At 40.6% G+C, this 18,545-nt stretch overlaps 2 protein-coding genes across 4 annotated transcripts in view; both read right to left on the bottom strand.

The window, feature by feature from the left end:
- CTNNAL1 (catenin alpha like 1) overlaps positions 1–18,545 on the bottom strand; it is a 264,318-nt gene that overhangs the window by 192,715 nt on the left and 53,058 nt on the right. The window lies entirely within an intron of this gene.
- FRRS1L (ferric chelate reductase 1 like) overlaps positions 968–18,545 on the bottom strand; it is a 37,278-nt gene continuing 19,700 nt past the window's right edge. For 2 of the 3 annotated variants that reach the window (XM_050759556.1, XM_050759558.1), the window contains exons 3-5: positions 17,378–17,516; positions 11,737–11,983; positions 968–7,945 (exon numbers count right to left, since the gene is read on the bottom strand). In XM_050759556.1, coding sequence (XP_050615513.1) covers positions 7,773–7,945; positions 11,737–11,983; positions 17,378–17,516 — 559 coding nt within the window. In that variant the 3' untranslated portion in view covers positions 968–7,772. The other variant, XM_050759557.1, reaches the window with a different exon arrangement.

Genomic DNA, 18,545 nt, shown 5'->3' with positions numbered 1-18,545 from the left:
GTGGCAGGCGCCTATAGTGTCAGCTACTCAGGAGGCTGAGGCAGGAGAATGGCATGAACCTGGGAGGTGGAGCTTGCAGTGAGCCGAGATTGCGCCATTGCACTCCAGCCTGGGCGACAGAGGACAACTCCATCTCAAAATAAATAAATAAAAATAAATCAACAAATAAAATAATACATAAATAAATATTGATTGATTGATTGAATGAGTGGTGAAAGCTTCTTAACCTCCTGGATGCAGGTGACTCTTATGTCCATTGCAGTTCCTCTGTCTCTTCTTATAGCTTATCATCTGATCATCTGATCCTCGTACCTGTGACTGAGCCCTAAGAAATCTCCAAGTCAAACACCAGCCAGGCTCAGGTTTCACAGCTGGGCTACCCACTCAGGATCCTGCAAAATAAATACTACACGGAACAAGCAGAATTACTAAACAAAGGACAAAATATTTGAAGTTTTTTTTGTGTGTGTGTGTGAAAATTAGAGCCTCGAATGCAGAATGTGGTAATGCCTGATTCTTTCTTAACGTGCCATTCTTGATCTTCTCAAGCTAGCCCCTGTAGTACTGGCAGCTCAACGACCTCCCTGGTGGTTCATTATGCTCTACAACTAAACTCTAATTATTCTCAACGTATTATATGATTTAGTTGCCAATAAGGCCGATTATTGAAATTCTTAGAGCTGGCCATGTGAATTAACCAAATGATACACTTGAAATGGGATTATAGGCCTCCATTCACTACCTAATAAAGTATTAAACCAAAGCTATAAATGTAAGATTACATTTTACAAATTGTGTCTCTACAGGGATTTTTACCTGATGACAGCAACATGATTTTCCTCTGTCAGACAAGACAGGCTATCGTCTTCTCCAAGGTCTATAGATTCAGGGAGAAATGAGAGTGACTTTACTGATGAAAGATTTAAAACAAGAAACAGAAAAAGAAAAATGTACCAGAGCAAAGCAATAAGGAATTATAAACTAACTTTAATTACATCAACAGGAAGAATTTCAAACTACGTTGCGAATTCTTATTCTAAAGTTTAAACCTAGTTAACATATTCTGACTAACATAATCATCCAAAGATAAAAGTATTTATGATGGCAAACGGACAGAACAATCATTTAGGTAGCATCTAGGAATATTGCTACAATTACTTTACATAAATAGAAATCCATGTCTTTATTAGTAATGTGCTACACATCTTAGAGTAAAAATTTACATGAGACAGGCTTATAAATATACATAAATCTCAAAATTAATCACAATCGAACATTAGGTACACAATTGTTATAAAAGAAATATAACCTATCAATGTCTATGTAAAGGCATAGTTTTTACAAAATAGTATTTTGTAGACAGTCTCAAAAAAGTATATTAATACTCCTGGAGCCAGATTGTTCCAGCATATCAGCATGTCTGTGGGAATAAGGCATCCGGAGAAGCTGCATTCACTCTTCCCCATGGCCAGGGCCTTCTATGTGATGAAACAGGTAGGACTCTAGTGACCTGGGTGAATGCCACACCCACTGCAGCACCCCATTACCTTAGAGAATCAATTACTCTCCAGAAGAATCCAACTGAATGGCTATCAGCCTAATAGCAAATATCCAGGGGAAAACTGAACACATTAATCAAGCAGCAGTGTATTTTATGTTAAAAATCCCAAATAGCTTGATGATTCCATTACATTTTGAGTTGCCAGACATACTTAAAAATCACACTAGCCTAGCCACTATTTTCCTGAAGAGGAACTTATATGCAAGTCTTTTATTAAATATAAAAACAAAGAAATCTAACTTGAAACTAAATAACTGGATACTTGAATAACTGAATAAGGAACCTAATTAAATACAAAACCTGTATAGGTTGCATCAACATGCCAGTTACTCAGCTAACACTAGTCTCGGTTTCTTAACTAACAGTATAGAAAAGTCACATTCAACAGTGGTACTTTATATGTTCTTAACAATTCACATAATGTTGAATGGAGGAAGCAAGGCTTAGTAAAAGATCCAGGAATCCTTTCTACAAACTACATTGCTATAAACTCAAGCATAGTTTTGCCTGTAATATGCATAATGTTCTATCTCTTGGGTTTTACAGTACGCAAGAGATCAGAAACAGAAATAACCTTGACAAAGACCTTCAAATGCTCATGGTGTGTATATACAGGCATTTATGTATAAACACACACCATCATGTATGTACAAATATACAGATGCTCCTCAAGTTACAAGAGGGTTACGTCTCAGCAAACCCATCAATCGTAAGTTGAAAAATATCATAAGTCAAACACTTATGGGACATAACCCCATTGTAAGTTGTAGGAGTGTACCGAATGTATATCACTTTCATATTATTGTAAGTTTGAAAACTCTGAAGTTGAACCATCCAATTTGGGGATCATCTGTGTATATAAACACACAGAGAACCACCTAACTGTTCAGTAAACATAACCAATTCTGTTTAGAGAACAAGGACATACAATTATACACGACAGCAAAGTATACACATCCCAGCCTTTGGCCTAGTGCAGTGGTTCTCAAACATTTTTCCATTATGGTACATAAGGTAGATGTACATCACACGTGTAAAACACTCCCATGGTGCAGCAGATTTTGATACAACTTTTTAAAACATCTCTAGGTTAATGAATTACTCTGAAACACTGAAATCCTTACCATGAAGAGCAGTTCAGCAGTAATCGTTGTCCACGATCACCACACTTAAGACAAAACTGCTGCTTAGTCAGCTCTGTACTTTACTGCCACCACTTTTGCATCAATTCCAGAAAATATATTAGAATGCAAGAGCATGAGAATGCCCTGTGCCATTTATTTATAAAAATAAATCAACAATAATTCATTTTAAAAACAAATTATTCACTAACTTTGATCTTCTTACAACTAACCAGTAATAATACATTACTGGCAGTATCCTTTACAACATTCATGATATATTGGTGTGTCCCTGTCTAAGAACAAGGGTGGGAAAACCACAATCCATCAGCAAACCCAGCCTGCTTCCTGTTTTGGTGCAGACTGCAAGCTAAGAATGGTCTTTGGATTTTTTAATGGCTTTTTAAAAAAAAATCAAAAGGAAAACATTTGTGACATTTGAAAAGCATATGAAATTCAAAGTTCAGTGTCAGTTAAATTTAATTGGAACATAGCCATGCTCATTCATTTATGTATTGTTTATAGCAGAGCCAAACAGACTGAAAAGCCAAAAAACTAGTATCTGACCCTTAACAGAGACTAAGTTTGCTGACCCTTGGATTAGAACTAAGAATGACACACAACCTCAGTGGTCACATCTCTTATGCACAAAATCCTGAATATAGACAGTAAACTTAATTCCAGAAATAGTAGTAAGTACCATCTAGGATGGAAATCCATTCCTGAGTTGTCCAAACTTTCTGATTTCTTTCATGACAAAAGCCAACTTAATTAAATACAGCTTCTGCATTTTATCTGAAATCACATTTATATATTCACCTTTGACTACAGTGGAGCAATAAAAAAAGCATTGGGCTCCAACTTAGAAGACCTAGGTTTTAGGCAATTCACTTTTAAATTGTCAAATTGTTAAAAATGTATTTAAGTCTTGTTTGATCTGTGTATTAACCCTATTGAAAGAACTAAAATGACTGGCGAAATAAAGAATCAAAATGTTTTTCAGCAGAGAAGAAAGTTGATATAAAGTAAAACATGCTCCTTTCCTCTAAATATAACTATAAAAAGTCCTCCAATTAATTGTAAATTACTAAATGGGGGGGGGGAGAAGGCACCTAGCTAATTGGAGTGTGGATAGTCGGTTCCATTTAATAGAAGTTTTAGTGGATGTGCATGAAGGTGCATGAATGTGTAGGAAATCATATCACTTACTTAGGCTTCAGCTGCACCTCTGTAAAATAAGAGCATTGGATTAAATGGTCTCTAAAGTCCTGGCCAGCACTGGTAATTTATGTCAAATGACCAGCCTCAGTTTTTTCATCTGTAAAATTGAATAAATAATAGAATCTACTTCCTATGGTTGCGGTAAGGATTAAATGAGTTAATTCGTGTAAAGTGCTTAGAACAGCAATAAATACATTTCACTAGCATTATTATTAATCAGTTCAGGTGCTTTACAGAAAACACTGGTTGGGCATCTCCTCTGTGACAAGTAGTATATTAGAAAATGAGAATACAGACATAAAATAGAAGTTAATTCTCTTATATTAAGTAGGGATGAATGAAACTGAAGTCTGCGGAGTTACTACTTCAGCATGTCTATCAATTGGTTGTTCTCTGAGATAATGGTCAAAGGCCATCTGTATCACTGGTGTGAATTCTTGTTAGTACTGTTACTAAGGATGTTTCTATTTATTTTTCAAAAGACAAAGTTCAGTGTTTGCTAACATAATTATTTACGGTTTGAGCACAGGAGGAAGAATATAAAAATGTTGGCCAGTCTCATAATATACATGAAAGGCAAGCCTTCTGAACCAAACAAACTTGCCATAAAAGTAGAGTTTCACATATACATTCATTCCACAAATGTTTGCTGAGTGCCTGCTATGGATAAATGTCTGCTACAATGATGAGTAATGGTCTCTGCATTAGGGAGATAACAAGGAAGACAAGCCAGCAATTCTAGAAAAGTATGATGAGCATGTTGCTGAGGAAGCCTAATGTGCTATGGGAGCATTTGATAGGGGCCTGGACCTATGTAGTCCAGAGATCTGGAGGAAAAAATATTTAAGTTGTGACCTGATAGGTGAGTAGGAGTTCATCAAGCACAAGAGGTGGAGAATATGAACAAAATGAGAGGTGAGATAGAGCAGGTCTGAAGAACTGAGAGCCTCTCAGTCTTGCTAAGACATAGCAAACGGGGAGGAGTGGCAAACGATGATATTGCAGGTCACAGAAATGACTTCATTTTACCTTAATGGCACTGAGAAGTCACTGAAAGTTCTAAGCATAAATAAGCAAAACAGGTAATCAAATGAGAAATCATTAGTGAAATAATTAGCTTGATTAGAAATGTAAGAGGAAGGAAGCTGCATTCACTTCTTCCTTCCCTGCCTGCTACTAAGCTGAAGTCTCTCTTTCGTTTTAACCTGTTTATAGCTCAAATATTATACACATAAGAGAGAGAAATATAAAAATATTTGCTTCTTATTTACAACGTGGGTGCCTGCCTATCAGTATCTTCACCTCTAAACAGCCGCTAGAGCTGAGAAGATGAGGCACAGGCCAGACTTAGCCATGACCAGAGTGAAGTCAAGGACTTGAACCAGGGGACCTGAGTTTGAATCCTACCCAGTTCCATTATGCACTTGATGTCATTTAATTTCTCCCCATCTGCAATGAACAGTATTTCTCCTCTGTCCCTTGCAAACTTTTGGTAACTGTGCTTGTTGATGTTTTCCTTATTTTGGTTCAACTCCAGGAGAATGTGAAAGCTCTCCTCACAGGCAGACTTTCACCTGTGACATGAACCTGGAGGGTGGTATTAGAAATCACAATCACCAGTGTTGTTCAATCATAAAGCCCACAAAGTTGGAACCAGCTTTAAAGCAACAAGGGCAAGCCAGAGAACTCTAGAATGCCACAGTGGAAATGTCTCAGCAACACTAACTATACCTGCAGACTTCTCTCCTCAAAATGGGCTGTTAGCACAGACATTTGGAACAAAGGAACTTTGGGGCTCCTTTAGAAAAAAAGCATATGTGAAGGCATTATTATGAATTATGCTGACTACCTGTCCAGTTTTTAAGTCTGAACATTTTATTTTACTTATTTTTTTGAGACAGGGTCTCCCTCTGTTGCCCAGGCTAGAGTGTGAGTGGCGCAATCTCAGTTCACTGTAAACTCTGCCTTCCAGGTTCAAGTGATTCTCGTGTCTCAGCTTCCCTAGTAGCTGGGATTACAGGCATGTACCACCACACCCGGTTAATTTTTGTATTTTTAGTAGAGACAAGGTTTTGCCATGTTGGTCAGGCTGGTCTCGAACTCCTGACCTCAGGTGACCCGCCTGCCTCGGCCTCCCAAAGTGCTGGGATTACAGGTGTGAACCACCGCACTCAGCCACAAGTCTGAACATTTTAAATGGATATTCTAGGTGAAATCACTTTATGGGTCATTTTCCCATTTTCAAATTTTTTTAAAAAAGCCACCTCATAAAAAAAAATTCTACTCTAAATCTCTACAGTCTCAAAAGCTGTTGGCTTATTATTAAAATGCCCTAAATTTTTACTAAGATGTTTTGTCTGATATAATACATTTTTAGGCGAGGCGCCGTGGCTCACACCTGTAATCCCAGCACTTTGGGAGGCCAAGGCAGGCGGATCACCTGAGGTCAGGAGTTCGAGACCAGCCTGACTAACATGGTGAAACTCTGTCTCTACTATAAATACAAAAAAATTAGCCAGGCATAGTGGCACGTGCCTGTAATCCCAGCTACTCAGGAGGCTGAGGCAGGAGAATCGCTTGAATCTGGGAGGTGGAGGTTGCAGTGAGTTGAGATCATGCTGTTGTACTCCAGTCTGGGTGACAAGACGGAAAATTCATCTCAAAAAAAAAAAAATTCAAAACATTTTAAATCATACTTAATGCATGCTGGCTCTGACAAGAGAATTCACTGTAACCACAGATGAATACCTTAGTTTTATAAAATTCAGTGGTAGAAAAGTTCAAATTTTAACTGCTAAGAATTCCCTTTTTTTAAAAAATATCATTAACACAACTTTACATCTTCAGGAATGCTCACAGTTTGGTCTCTAACCTTTCCAAATAAGTAAAAATGTTTTATCATAGCTACTCTCTGAGAAGAAATTTCAAATAAATATTATTTAGTTAGTTATTTTTGAGACAGAGTCTGGCTCTGTCACCTAGGCTGAAGTACAGTGGCACAATCTCGACTCACTGCAACCTCCGCCTCCTGGGTTCCAGCAATTCTCCTGCCTCAGCCTCCTGAGTAGCTGGGATTACAGGTGTGCACCACCACGCCTGGCTCATTTTTGTACTTTTTAATAGAGATGGGGTTTCACCATGTTGGCCGGGCTGGTCTCGAACTCCTGACCTCAGGTGATCTGCCTATCTCGGCCTCCTAAAGTGCTGGGATTACAGGCGTGAGCCACCGTGCTTGGCCAAAATTTCAAATAAATATGAACTATTTTCGTATCATTGTATTTTCCTCCAATCTCCCCACTGGCTGCGTAATATCCAAAAGCACTTCTGCTTTACGGAGATTTGAAAGTTCTTCTCCCCAAAAGGCTGACTGTGAACTTATGACATTCAGTAAAGTTCTCCCTAGTAATACTCAAAATAACTCTCTGTGCTATGGCACTCATAGTTAAGACTGTTTTGAGACATTATTTCTATACCTAATTATTTCTCTGCCTTTCTATTTTTCATTTCTAGCCAAAGTTATATGGTATGTGGATCATAAAAAGGCGGTCTTTTTGGGTCTCAAATCCCATTCAGGAAGATGGCAATCATAATTTTCATCAATCCAACTCACAGATGTTGCGAAGTTAAAGAAGAAAACATATTTGAAAGTGCTTAGAAAAGGTGTAAGTACATTCCAAAAGTATAGGGTCATTATTAAACAATCTTCTTTGACTAGAAAAGAAGCTTGTTCTTTCTCCCAAAAAGCTGAAATTATATGAGGGTTTTTTTTCTTAAATAATTGAAGCTAAAATTATACTGGATATTCTTTAAAAATATATTTATACTAAAGACTTCCCAATCCATGTAATCTGTTGGCCCTGCAGTTGTGGTTAGGGGGTTCCCATCAATAGGTAGAAGGTCAGAGCAACAATCAGAAGCAAACAAAATGGAGATGAGAAGGTTTGATAGGCAGCTGATGGCATAAAAATGTCTTCATACTTGTAAATACTGACAACACGCTCTGAAGCTGGTGGTGAGTCTATATCATGTCGAGTGATAGAGCCTTTAAGAAAAAAGGAGAAGGGTGGGGGGCAATTGAAAAAGAACAGATTTATAATGGTATAGGCAAACAATGGAAAAATCAAAAGTCTATTTAGTGTTGAATACATAAGCAGTGGTTACAAAGATCTGGATTCAGGTATTTGAGTTATCAGGATTCTCTATCATTGTACATATGATGAAGAACATAGAAATTAGTTAAATTTATCCAAAAAGACTAGTTCTCATTAATCTGCACTCCCCTATAGGAACAATGCTGTTGGTCTGTTTCCTGGCATCCAAATTTTAAGACTCCTAGTCATAATCATACAATATTGTATGATTATGATTATTGTATGATTGTCTTCTTTAAATGGCTCTAATGAGTTTTGTCTTATTAATACCCAAAAGGGCAAACTATATTTTTCTTTCAAACAGCAGAGACTACTAACTTTTTTCCTTCAAATCTATCTTGTATATATAGGTGTATCATCAACATATACATATATATGTATGGATGTGTACATGTGTACACATATATATACATGTGTATATATATGGATCATCAGCAACTCCTAACATCTCCCTTACAGATGGAAGCCCTCCTCTACTGTCTGTGGGACACTTAGTAGCCTGCCCAGGCCATGCCAGAGGGAGTGTGGTATGCTGGGTGTGTGTCTGTGTGTCTGGCAGATTAGGGTAGAATGGTACAGAAAGTGGGATGATTAAGGTACCAAACAAGTCTTTCGATGGGAAACTTTCTTTTAATTTGGTTACAAGTGGCAAGAAGTACAGACTGTGTTAAAATATATTTAATAATCTTCAGTTGATTGAAAGCATCTGACCTTCTGAATAATCCATATGAAACTTGGGTTAGGGAGACTAAGGCAAATGCATTCAGTGCAAAGGTCTCCTTAGGAATAGGGCTCAGAGTGAGGGTTTTTAAGGTCCTATCTGCTAGGGAAGCCCTGCCAAACTTGTCATGTCCAGGTCCCTGCTTAGTGTCCGTGCTGGCCCCAGTTAGCAAAAATCAAACTTCTCAGGTTTGTATGTCTGTAGTTTCAGATACTTGGGAGGCTGAGCGGGGAGGATCACTTAAACCTGGGAGGTGGAGGCTGCAGTGAGCTGTGATTGTTTCACTGCATTCCAGACTGGGTAACAGAGCAGACTTTTCTCTCAATAGATCCCACTCACCTCTCCTACCTAACCTCAGCTCATTGGTCACCTGCATGGGCTGCTCAACTATGTGTCTACAGTTCATGCCTTCCTTGAGTGAAATCCAACCTCATACCCCTTTCAAGCCTTAATTCAAAGTTTTTCCCCTTACAGAGACCTTAGGAGAATGAGTAGGATATAATCAGTAAAGAGGCATTAAAAGGGCATTCAGGAGGCCAGGAGTGGTGGCTCATGCCGGTAATCCCAGCACTTGGGAGGCTGAGGTGGGCAGATCACGAGGTCAGGAGTTTGAGACCCGCCTGGCCAACATGGTGACACCCATCTCTACTAAAAATACAAAAGTTAGCTGGGTGTGGTGGTGGGTGCCTGTAATCCCAGCTACTCGGGAGGCTGAGGCAGGAGAATCGCTTGAACCTGGGAAGCTGAGGTTGAACTGAGCCAAGACCATGCCATTGCACTCCAGTCTGGGCAACAGAGTGAGATTCCATCTCAAAAAAAAAAAAAAAAAAAAAAAAAAAAAAAAAAAGAAGGGTATTCAGGAAACAAGAAAAGCAGAAGCCTGTATATGGGGTACGAATGTGCCTGTTTGCTTAGAGTTAGTGAGAAGAACAGAAGTCTTGAGAGAGCTTATCAGGTAAAGCAGGACCAGATTTGGAGAAGGTTTTGAACTTTAGGCTAGTCTGCCATATCTGCCATGTATGTAAAAAGATGACCTGAAAATACAGCTTTTTCCAATTGGTAAAGCAACTTAAAATACTTGTTTTCACTTAATCCTTACAATAATTCCATGGAATAGGAAGTATTATTATCCCCACTTTAGATATAAGGAAATGAAATTCAGAAATTAAATAACAGGCTAAATATTATACAGCTACCAAGGGGCAGAACCAATACTCAGACTCAAATTTTTAGACTTCAAATCCCACTATTTTAGATGACTCCATTTCTCCAGGCTGAGATATAATTTATTTCCCAGGGTACCGAAAGGAATTGAAGTTATAACTGCAGCGCCACTGTTGGTAATCAGGGAAATTAGCAAATGGAAAAGGTGTCCCCAATCTGGAGGCAGCCAAGTGTCTTCCCAGTTGGCAACAGGCAAAATAAAAGGTAGATTATGTCATCTCTGGGCTGATCGGTGGAAACCAATTGAAGGAAAAAAACAACCAGATCAGATTAGGCAGCACATAGTTGATGAGCACACAGTAAAGAAAGATGCAATTACCAGGAGCCGGAATGAGTTCTCAGTGCAAGGACTGCAAACCAAACTCACTTCCATTCTTGAGCAGGCCCTCAGGCTAATCAACCAGAAGGAATGCTCAAGGCTCAGTGTAACTTGATTTTAGCAGTCTCTAAAAGGTCTCATGATATCCTTGGGTCTTTTTTGGGGAAATGCTGCAGAGTCTTGCCACCCAAAATGAGGTCATCAATGAACCAGCATGACTAGGGAGCTTATGAGAAATGTAGAATCTTGCCAGGTGCGGTAGCTCACACCTGTAATCCCAGCACTCAGGGAGGTCAAAGCTGGTGGATCGCTTGAGCCCAGGAGTTCAAGACCAGCCTGCGCAATATGGCGAAACCCCATCTCTACAAAAAAAGAAAAAAAAAAAGTTAGCCAGGCATGGTGGTGCATGCCTGTAGTCCCAGCTACTTGGGAGGCTGAGGTGGGAGGGTCACTTAAACCTGGGAGGAGGAGGCTGCAGTGAGCTGTGATTGTTTCATTGCACTTCAGCCTGGGTGACGGAGCAAGACCCTGGGAGAGGAGGGGAGGGGAAGGGAGGGGAGGGGAGAGGAGAGGGGAAAACCTACAGAAAACTGCACTTTAACAATATAGCCAGATAATTCCTATACACATAAATATTTAAGGAGTAATGGGTTAAACTATGGGATAATTTGGTAGATTTGTGACTAACAGAATAGTCACAAAGTGGGCCCTAATGAAATGCCTGGTATCAATCTCTGGAGAAGTCTCCAGAAGCCCTTCCTGTTCAGTACTTGTTATTATTTCTTTCTTCCTCTTTTTTTTTTTTTTGAATGGAGACAGGGTCTCACTATAGTGTCCAGGCTGGTCTTGAACTCCTGGGTTCAAACCATCCTCCCAAAGTGCTGGGATTATAGCGTGAGCCACCACATCTTGCCCCTGTTCAGTCTTTTTATATTTACAGCATAGGAGTTAAGAGTATTCATGGGCTTTGGGGTCAGACACTTAGGATTGAATTTTAATTCTTCTACTAATTAGTTGTATAACCTTGAGCAAGTTTCTTAATCTCTCTAAAACCTGGACAATAATACCTATACCTCTCAAGGACATGGTGAGGAGTAAATGAGAATGCTGGGAGAATTCAACAGAGCCCTACATACAGCAGATGTATGATCTGTTTCATTAAGCACATCACTCATGACATACTATCTTGTACTGCTGTAGCTTTGCATGTGTATAACTGTTCATTTGTTCGTCTGTATAATAAGTCCATTATAATAAGTCCATTATAACCTTCTGAAGGTAGGAGTCGCATCTCCTTTTCCTTTAAATGACCCAGAGTGCTTATCGCTCTCTTGTGCACACAGTGTGACTTCAATTAAGAATGAACACAAGCACAGTGATGTCTGGTGTTTAATCCAGATGCTAAAATGTAAGCTTACCCTGAATGGCTGGACCCCAAGCAAACAGATAATACCAACTCAAATGCAGATCAACAATTGTTTCATCTCTGGGAACATTCACAGGGCGTTTAAATCTGCAGGTGACGCGATTATTCTCAAAAACTCCTTCTTCATCTCTGGCAGGGTTTCTCTGAATCTCCTTTGCCCACTGGCCTACATTATAGAAGTGCTGTATGCGGACCCTGCCATTGTCATCATGGACGCAGGCCATGACATCATCACCACCCTAACATGAGAAATGATTAAGAAAAAAAAAAAGTCAAAGGTTCATCTTTTGCACACTGGTCACTAGAAATATACATTTGATCACCTCTGCAATTTGAAATCCCACCAAAAAAATTCTTTTAAGTGCCATTAAAAAGTCTCAACCAGGAGACCGAAGTTACCAGCACGATACGTGACATTCAGTGCCTCCTGACTGATGTTTGGAGAAGACATTACCACCTATATGGTATTCCTGCCCAAAACACAAACCAACCTAATCATGAGAAAACAATAAGACAAACTCAACTGAAGGTCATTCTACAAAAAAATAAACAAAAAACCTAGCCTATAATCTTCAAGGAGTCAATGTCATAAAAGACCAAAAAAAGAAAAAAAAAAAGGCTAAAAACCTATTTCAAAATACACATGACAACAAAATGCAGTTCTAGGTGTTCCTACATAGAAATTTGGGCTATAAACCCAAAATTTCCCTACAGGTCAGTATTGGGACAAGTAGCAACATATGAAAACAAACAATATATTTAATAATACTCTCATATCATAAACTTCCTGAATTTAATAAACAATATAATAAAAGAGAACATTCTTGATGTTAGGAGATACTTACTTAAGTATTTAGGGTTAAAGGATTATGATATTTGTTATTTAAATGCCAAAGTTCCAGAAAATAGCAATCAAAAAATAATAATCAGTAGTTGTAGCAGTAGCAGCAGTAGTAGAGAGAATAAAGCATGTGTGGCTAATGTCATTATTTATGAAAAAGTTCTGGAACTAGGAAGTAGTGATGGTTGCACAACACTGAATGTAGTCGATGTCACTGAATCGACACTTTAAAATCGTAAATTTTGGTGCCACTGCACTCCAGCCTGGATGACAGAGTGACACCCTGTCTCAAAGAAACAAAATAAAATGGTCAATTCTGGCCAGATGTGGTGACTGGCGCCTGTAATCCCAACACCGTGGGAAGTCAAGACAGGAGGATCATTTGAGCCCAGGAGTTCGAGACCAGTCTAGGCAATACAGTGAGACCCTATCTCTACAAAAAATAAAAAAATTAGCTTGGCCTGGGGGCTCATGCCTGTAGTCCTAGCTACTCAGGAGGCTAAGGTAGGAGGATCACTTGAGCTGGGGAGGTTGAGGCTGCAGTGAATCTTGTTTGTGCCACTGCACTGCAGCTTAGGCAATAGAGTGAGACCCTGTCTCAAAATAATAATAATAATAATAATAAAAATACACAACAACAAAAAATAAAATAGTTAATTTTGTTATGTGCATTTTACCACAATAAAAAAGTTATTATCTTGTTAATCTAGATTTTCTGTATATGAGTTTACTGTACTATCCTTCCTGCTTGTCTATAGGTTTACATTTTTTTCAAAACAAGTTTTAAAAAGTTAAAAAAGTTTGGTTGGGTGTGATGGCTCACGCCTATAATCCCAGCACTGTGGAAAGCTGAGGCAGACCACTTGAGGTCAGGAGTTCAAGACCAGCCTGGCCAACATGGTGGAACCTCGTCTCTACTTAAAATACAAAAATTAGCTAGGTGTGGTGGCGGGTGCCTATAATCCCAGCTACTCGGGAGGCTGAGGCAAGAGAATTGCTTGAACCTGAGAGATGGAGGCTGCAGTAAGCCGAGATAGTGCCACTGAACTCCAAGCCTGGGCAATACAGTGAGACTCCATCTCAAAAAAATAAAAAGTTACAAAAAAAGTGTTCATCAGTTGTAACACATGTACCACCCTGTGCAGGATGTTGACAATGAGGGAGGCTCCCCAGGGGGTATAAGGGAAATCTGTACCTTCTGCTCCATTTCACTGTGAACCTAAAACTGCTGTAAAACATAAAGTCTAATTAAAAAACACACACACACACACACACACACACACACACAAATGTACCTTTTTATCCCCCCCGGACAGAGTCTCACTGTCACTCAGGTTGGAGTGCAGTGGCGCGATCTCGGCTCACTGCAACCTCCGCCTCCTGGGTTCAAGCAATTCTCCTGTCTCAGCCTCCTGAATAGCTGGGACTACAGGCACCCACCAACATGCCCAGCTAATTTTTGTATTTTTAGTAGAGACAGGGCTTCACCATGTTGGCCAGGCTGGTTTCAAACTCCTGACCTCTGGTGATCTCCCCGCCTCGGCCTCCTAAAGTTCCGGGATTGTGAGCCACTGCGCCCGGCTAATAATGCACCATTTTTAAAAAGTTAAAGGCTTTTAAAAAGGGGTTGCATTTTGTTTTTCCTATGCATTAGGCTTTAAAAAAAAAATCTATGCTATTTCTTGGAATAATACAAGAAAAAAAGAGACCTCTACTTTCACAGATAATATGACAGTAGATACTTTATAGGCCTTTAGATAGCAAAATATCAAACAAAATTTGAATGTTCCTCACTCTGCCTCACTCCTATCACCTTAACAGCCCCATCACGCGTGCAAATGCATTTAGGATGGGAAGTGGTCACTTTCAATGCAAGCCAGCTTCTGGGTGTGGCATGCCCTGCTGTTTCTCCTACTGCCTCTAGGGCAAGAGATAAGTAGACTAGTATCTATCCACGCAGTCTTACCAGTTGTACCCATTGTCTTACCACCTGGACTAGAACTCATTGAAGGCTATTCTCCTGGTGACCTCTCCAAGAATAAAGCCACCAGAGCAGCCACTGCTTAGACGGCTTCCCAGTCTTTTCCTACAACACACCTACAACCCATATCCAATTGCAAATCCTGTCAGTCAGTACTACTTTTTTTTTTTTTTTTTTGAGACAGAGTCTCGCTCTGTTGCCCGGGGTGAAGTGTAATGGCGCGATCTCAGCTCACTGCAACCTCTGCCTCTCAAGCAATTCTCGTGCCTCAGCCTCCCGAGTAGCTGGGATTACAGGCGCCTGCCACCATACCAGGCTAAGTTTTGTATTTTTAGTAGAGACAGGGTTTCACATTGGCCAGGCTGGTCTCAAACTCCTGACCTCAAGCAATCTACCTGCCTCGGCCTCCCAAAGTGCTGGGATTACAGGTGTGAGTCACCGTGCCCAGCCAGTTGGTGCTATTTTCTTTGTTTTTTTTTTTTTTTTTTTTTTAAGACAGAGTTTTACTCTTGTTGCCCAGGCTGGAGTGTAATGGTACGATCTCAGCTCACTGCAACCTCCGCCACCTGGGTTCAAGTGGTTCTCCTGCCTCAGCCTCTCAAGTAGCTGTGATTATAGGCGCCCGCCCCCACACCCAGCTAATTTTTTGTATTTTTAGCAGAGATGGGGTTTCACTATGTTGGCCAGGCTGGTCTCGAACTCCTGACCTCAGGTGATCCACCTCGGCCTCAGTTAGTGCTACTTTCAAAACATCCAAAATCTGAGCCCTTCTCACCACTGTCACTGCTGGAACTTTGGTCTGAGCCGCCCTTCTCTCTCCCCTGTAGCCCTACACAAGCCTCAAAATAGACCAGATGAAGAGAAGGGCGGGGTGCTGTAGGCAGAAACAGCAACAAGTGCAAAGGCACAGAGGCCGGAGAAAGTCTGATAATTTGGGAACAAGCCTGGCCCAGTGAAGTGGCAAAGAATGGGGCCCCAGAGGAAAGAGAGAAAAAATGCAGCAAGGCTCAGTGAAGAGCAGGGGCCAGTAATGACAGCTGCCTGTGTGCCTGAGGCCCCGCCTGTGCCTGGCCACTGTCCTGTCTGAGGTCCAGATGTTTACTTGCCCCTGGGTACAGAGGAAGACAAAATTGTTGAACCAAATTCTTAACTTCCCTGATGTAATCCATTATGCCTATTATAATGAAGCCTCCATAAAAATTCAAAAAGAGGCCAGGCACGGAAGTGCCTGTAATTTCGGCACTTTGGGAGTCTGAGGGGGGCAGACTGCTCGAGGCCAGGAGTTCGAGACTAGCCTGGCCAACATGCGAAACCCGATCTCTACTAAAATTATACAAATCAGCTGGGTGCAGTGGCGCACGCCTGTAATCCCAGCTATGTTGGGAGCCCGAGGCAGAAAAATTGCTTGAACCCAGGAAGCGAAGGTAGCAGTGAGACGAGATCATGCCACTGTACTCCAGCCTGGGCAACAGAGTGAGACTCTGCCTCGAAAAAAACAAAACAAAACAAAAAAACTCAAAAGGACAGGGTTCAGATGAGCTTCCAGATTGCTGAACAGGTGGAGGTGCCTGAAGGGTAGTGCACCCAACAGAGTGTTGAAGCTCCTCACTCCTTTCCCCATGCCTTTCCCTAAGTGTCTCTTCCATCTAACTGTTTATCTGTATCCTTTGTAATAGCCTTCATAATAAATGAGTAAAGCAGGCTGGGTATGGTGGCTCATGCCTTAATCTGAGGACTCTGGGAGGCCGAGGCGGGTGGATCACCTGAGGTCAGGAGTTTGAGACCAGCCTGGCCAACATGAGGAAACCTCATCTCTACTAAAAATACAAAAAATTAGCTGGGTATAGTGGCAGGCGCCCGTAATCCTAGCTACTTGGGAGGCTGAAGCAGGAGAATCGCTTGAACCTGGGAGGTGCAGGTTGCAGTGAGTTGAGGTCACACCATTGCACTCCAGCCTGAGCAACAAGAGCGAAACTCCATCTGAATGAATGAATGAATGAATGAATGAGTAAAGTGTTTCTCTGAGTTCTGTGAGCCATTCCAGGAAATTAACTGAACGTGAGGGGGTGGTGGCACCCCAGATTTATAGCTGGTTGGTCAGAAATACAGGTCACAACCTGGGGCTTGTGACTGGTGTCTGAAATGGGGGCAGTCTTGTGTGTTGAACCCTTAACCTTGGGATCTGATTCTGTCTCCAGGTAGGTAGTGTCAGAAACAAATTGAATTAAGAGGACACCCAGCTGTCCACTGGACAAATGCTTGGGGTGTGGGGGAACACCCCCACACATCTGGTCACAGAAATGTTCTTTCTGTATTGAGAATATGAGTAGAGAGGGGAAAATGTTGTTTTTCCCTCTTTTAAGTGGTTCTTTCACTTCTGCTTCTGCCATGAAAAAAATATACCTTGGATGACTAGTGAAAACACAGAAAGCCTGAACCCAACTCATGGACTGGAGTCAAGTCCAGCTGAGCCCCACCTAAAATGAGCTGCACCCCAGTCAATCCATGCACATGTGAGCAAGCAATACATGCTCATTGTTGTAAGCCATATAAGGCTTATAACATGCGGGTCTCTTCTTGTAGCCTTACTGTGGAAACAGCTGATGAATAGAGGTGCCACAAGACAGCTTGGATTCTGATAGCCAACCCTTTCATTTAAGCTAGACTGAATTTTTTTTTTTAACTTGCAATCAGAGAGCCATAACTAATATGATCATTATACTGCTTTGATCAATTAACTTGCTTCTAAAATCAAAATAGCACAGCCAACTGAAGAGAAAAAATCAGCTTCTATCATGTTTTGCATCTTACCATTTTCTTGTCTGAAGAGAATCCAACTGCTACCCAACCATCTGTGTCTGCACTCAGCTCAAATTCTACATCAGCCCCTATCATCCGGTAGCTGAGGAAGTAGTCACAGGTCTCTGCATTACAGCCTGGTTTGCCATATCTAGAAGATACATCAAAAGAGACATCACTGCTTCTACTTACTCAAAAGACATTAAGAGAGCATCTACTATGTATCAGGTGGGATGCTAAGCAATATTATTAAACACATTGGATTTTTGCTACCTGGAATCTTAAAAACACAGTTTCACTCTCTTAGGAGGAACCTTGGAGATGATCTGCCCCTCTTTATACCCAAGAACTGCCGTCGTGAGATGGGAAGGGGCTTGCCCAAGGTTGTATAGTGAAGTCAGCAGTTGCAACAGGACTTGAACCTGGGTCTCCAAACTCCCAGCCAGTGTTCTCTACATTATACTAATATTAGAGTCTTTTACATGTTAGTTACTACTGAATTATTTCTGAATCCCTTTTAATGGAGAAAGATTCTCCAAGTTAACCATTTAAATTGTTCGTTAATTAAATGTATACCAACTCTTTTTAACTTACAAATTTTCGTATAATCAAACTAACACAAATTTACAAATTCAATATAAATTAAACTGATAAACCAGGAACATTGAAATTCACAGCATTCTTGCAACAGATGATGGGGCTTTACTGAAAGTAAATTTCTGCTTATGTGCATGTGGTATCTGACTAGATCATACAGGGTCTTTGGAGTTGAGAGCATGTTCTTACTACTCTCTATAGCATGATGACTCAACTCTTCACTTTTATCTGCTTAAACTGCTGCAAAACCCTCATTTATGCAATACACCAAATGAATACCTCCATCTGGTACTCATGGACCATGAATGAATGCGATATATATTTATAACTTTTTTTTCTTTTTTTTTTGAGATAGAGTCTCACTCTGTTGCCCAGGCTGGAGTGCAGTGGCGGGATCTTGGCTCACTGCAGCCTCCACCTCTTGGGTTCAAGCAATTCTCCTGCCTAAGCCTCCCAACTAGTTGGGACTACAGGTGTGGGCCACCACACCTGGCTAATTTTTGTATTTTTAGTAGATATGGGGTTTCACCATGTTGGTCAGGCTGATCTTGAACTCCTGACCTCAGGTGATCTACCTGCCTTG

This window comes from Macaca thibetana, chromosome 15, assembly GCF_024542745.1.
Source record: "Macaca thibetana thibetana isolate TM-01 chromosome 15, ASM2454274v1, whole genome shotgun sequence".
NCBI classification, from domain to species: domain Eukaryota; kingdom Metazoa; phylum Chordata; class Mammalia; order Primates; family Cercopithecidae; genus Macaca; species Macaca thibetana.
The sequence above is the reverse complement of the archived record's forward strand: the minus strand, read 5'-3'. Positions and strand labels throughout refer to the sequence as shown.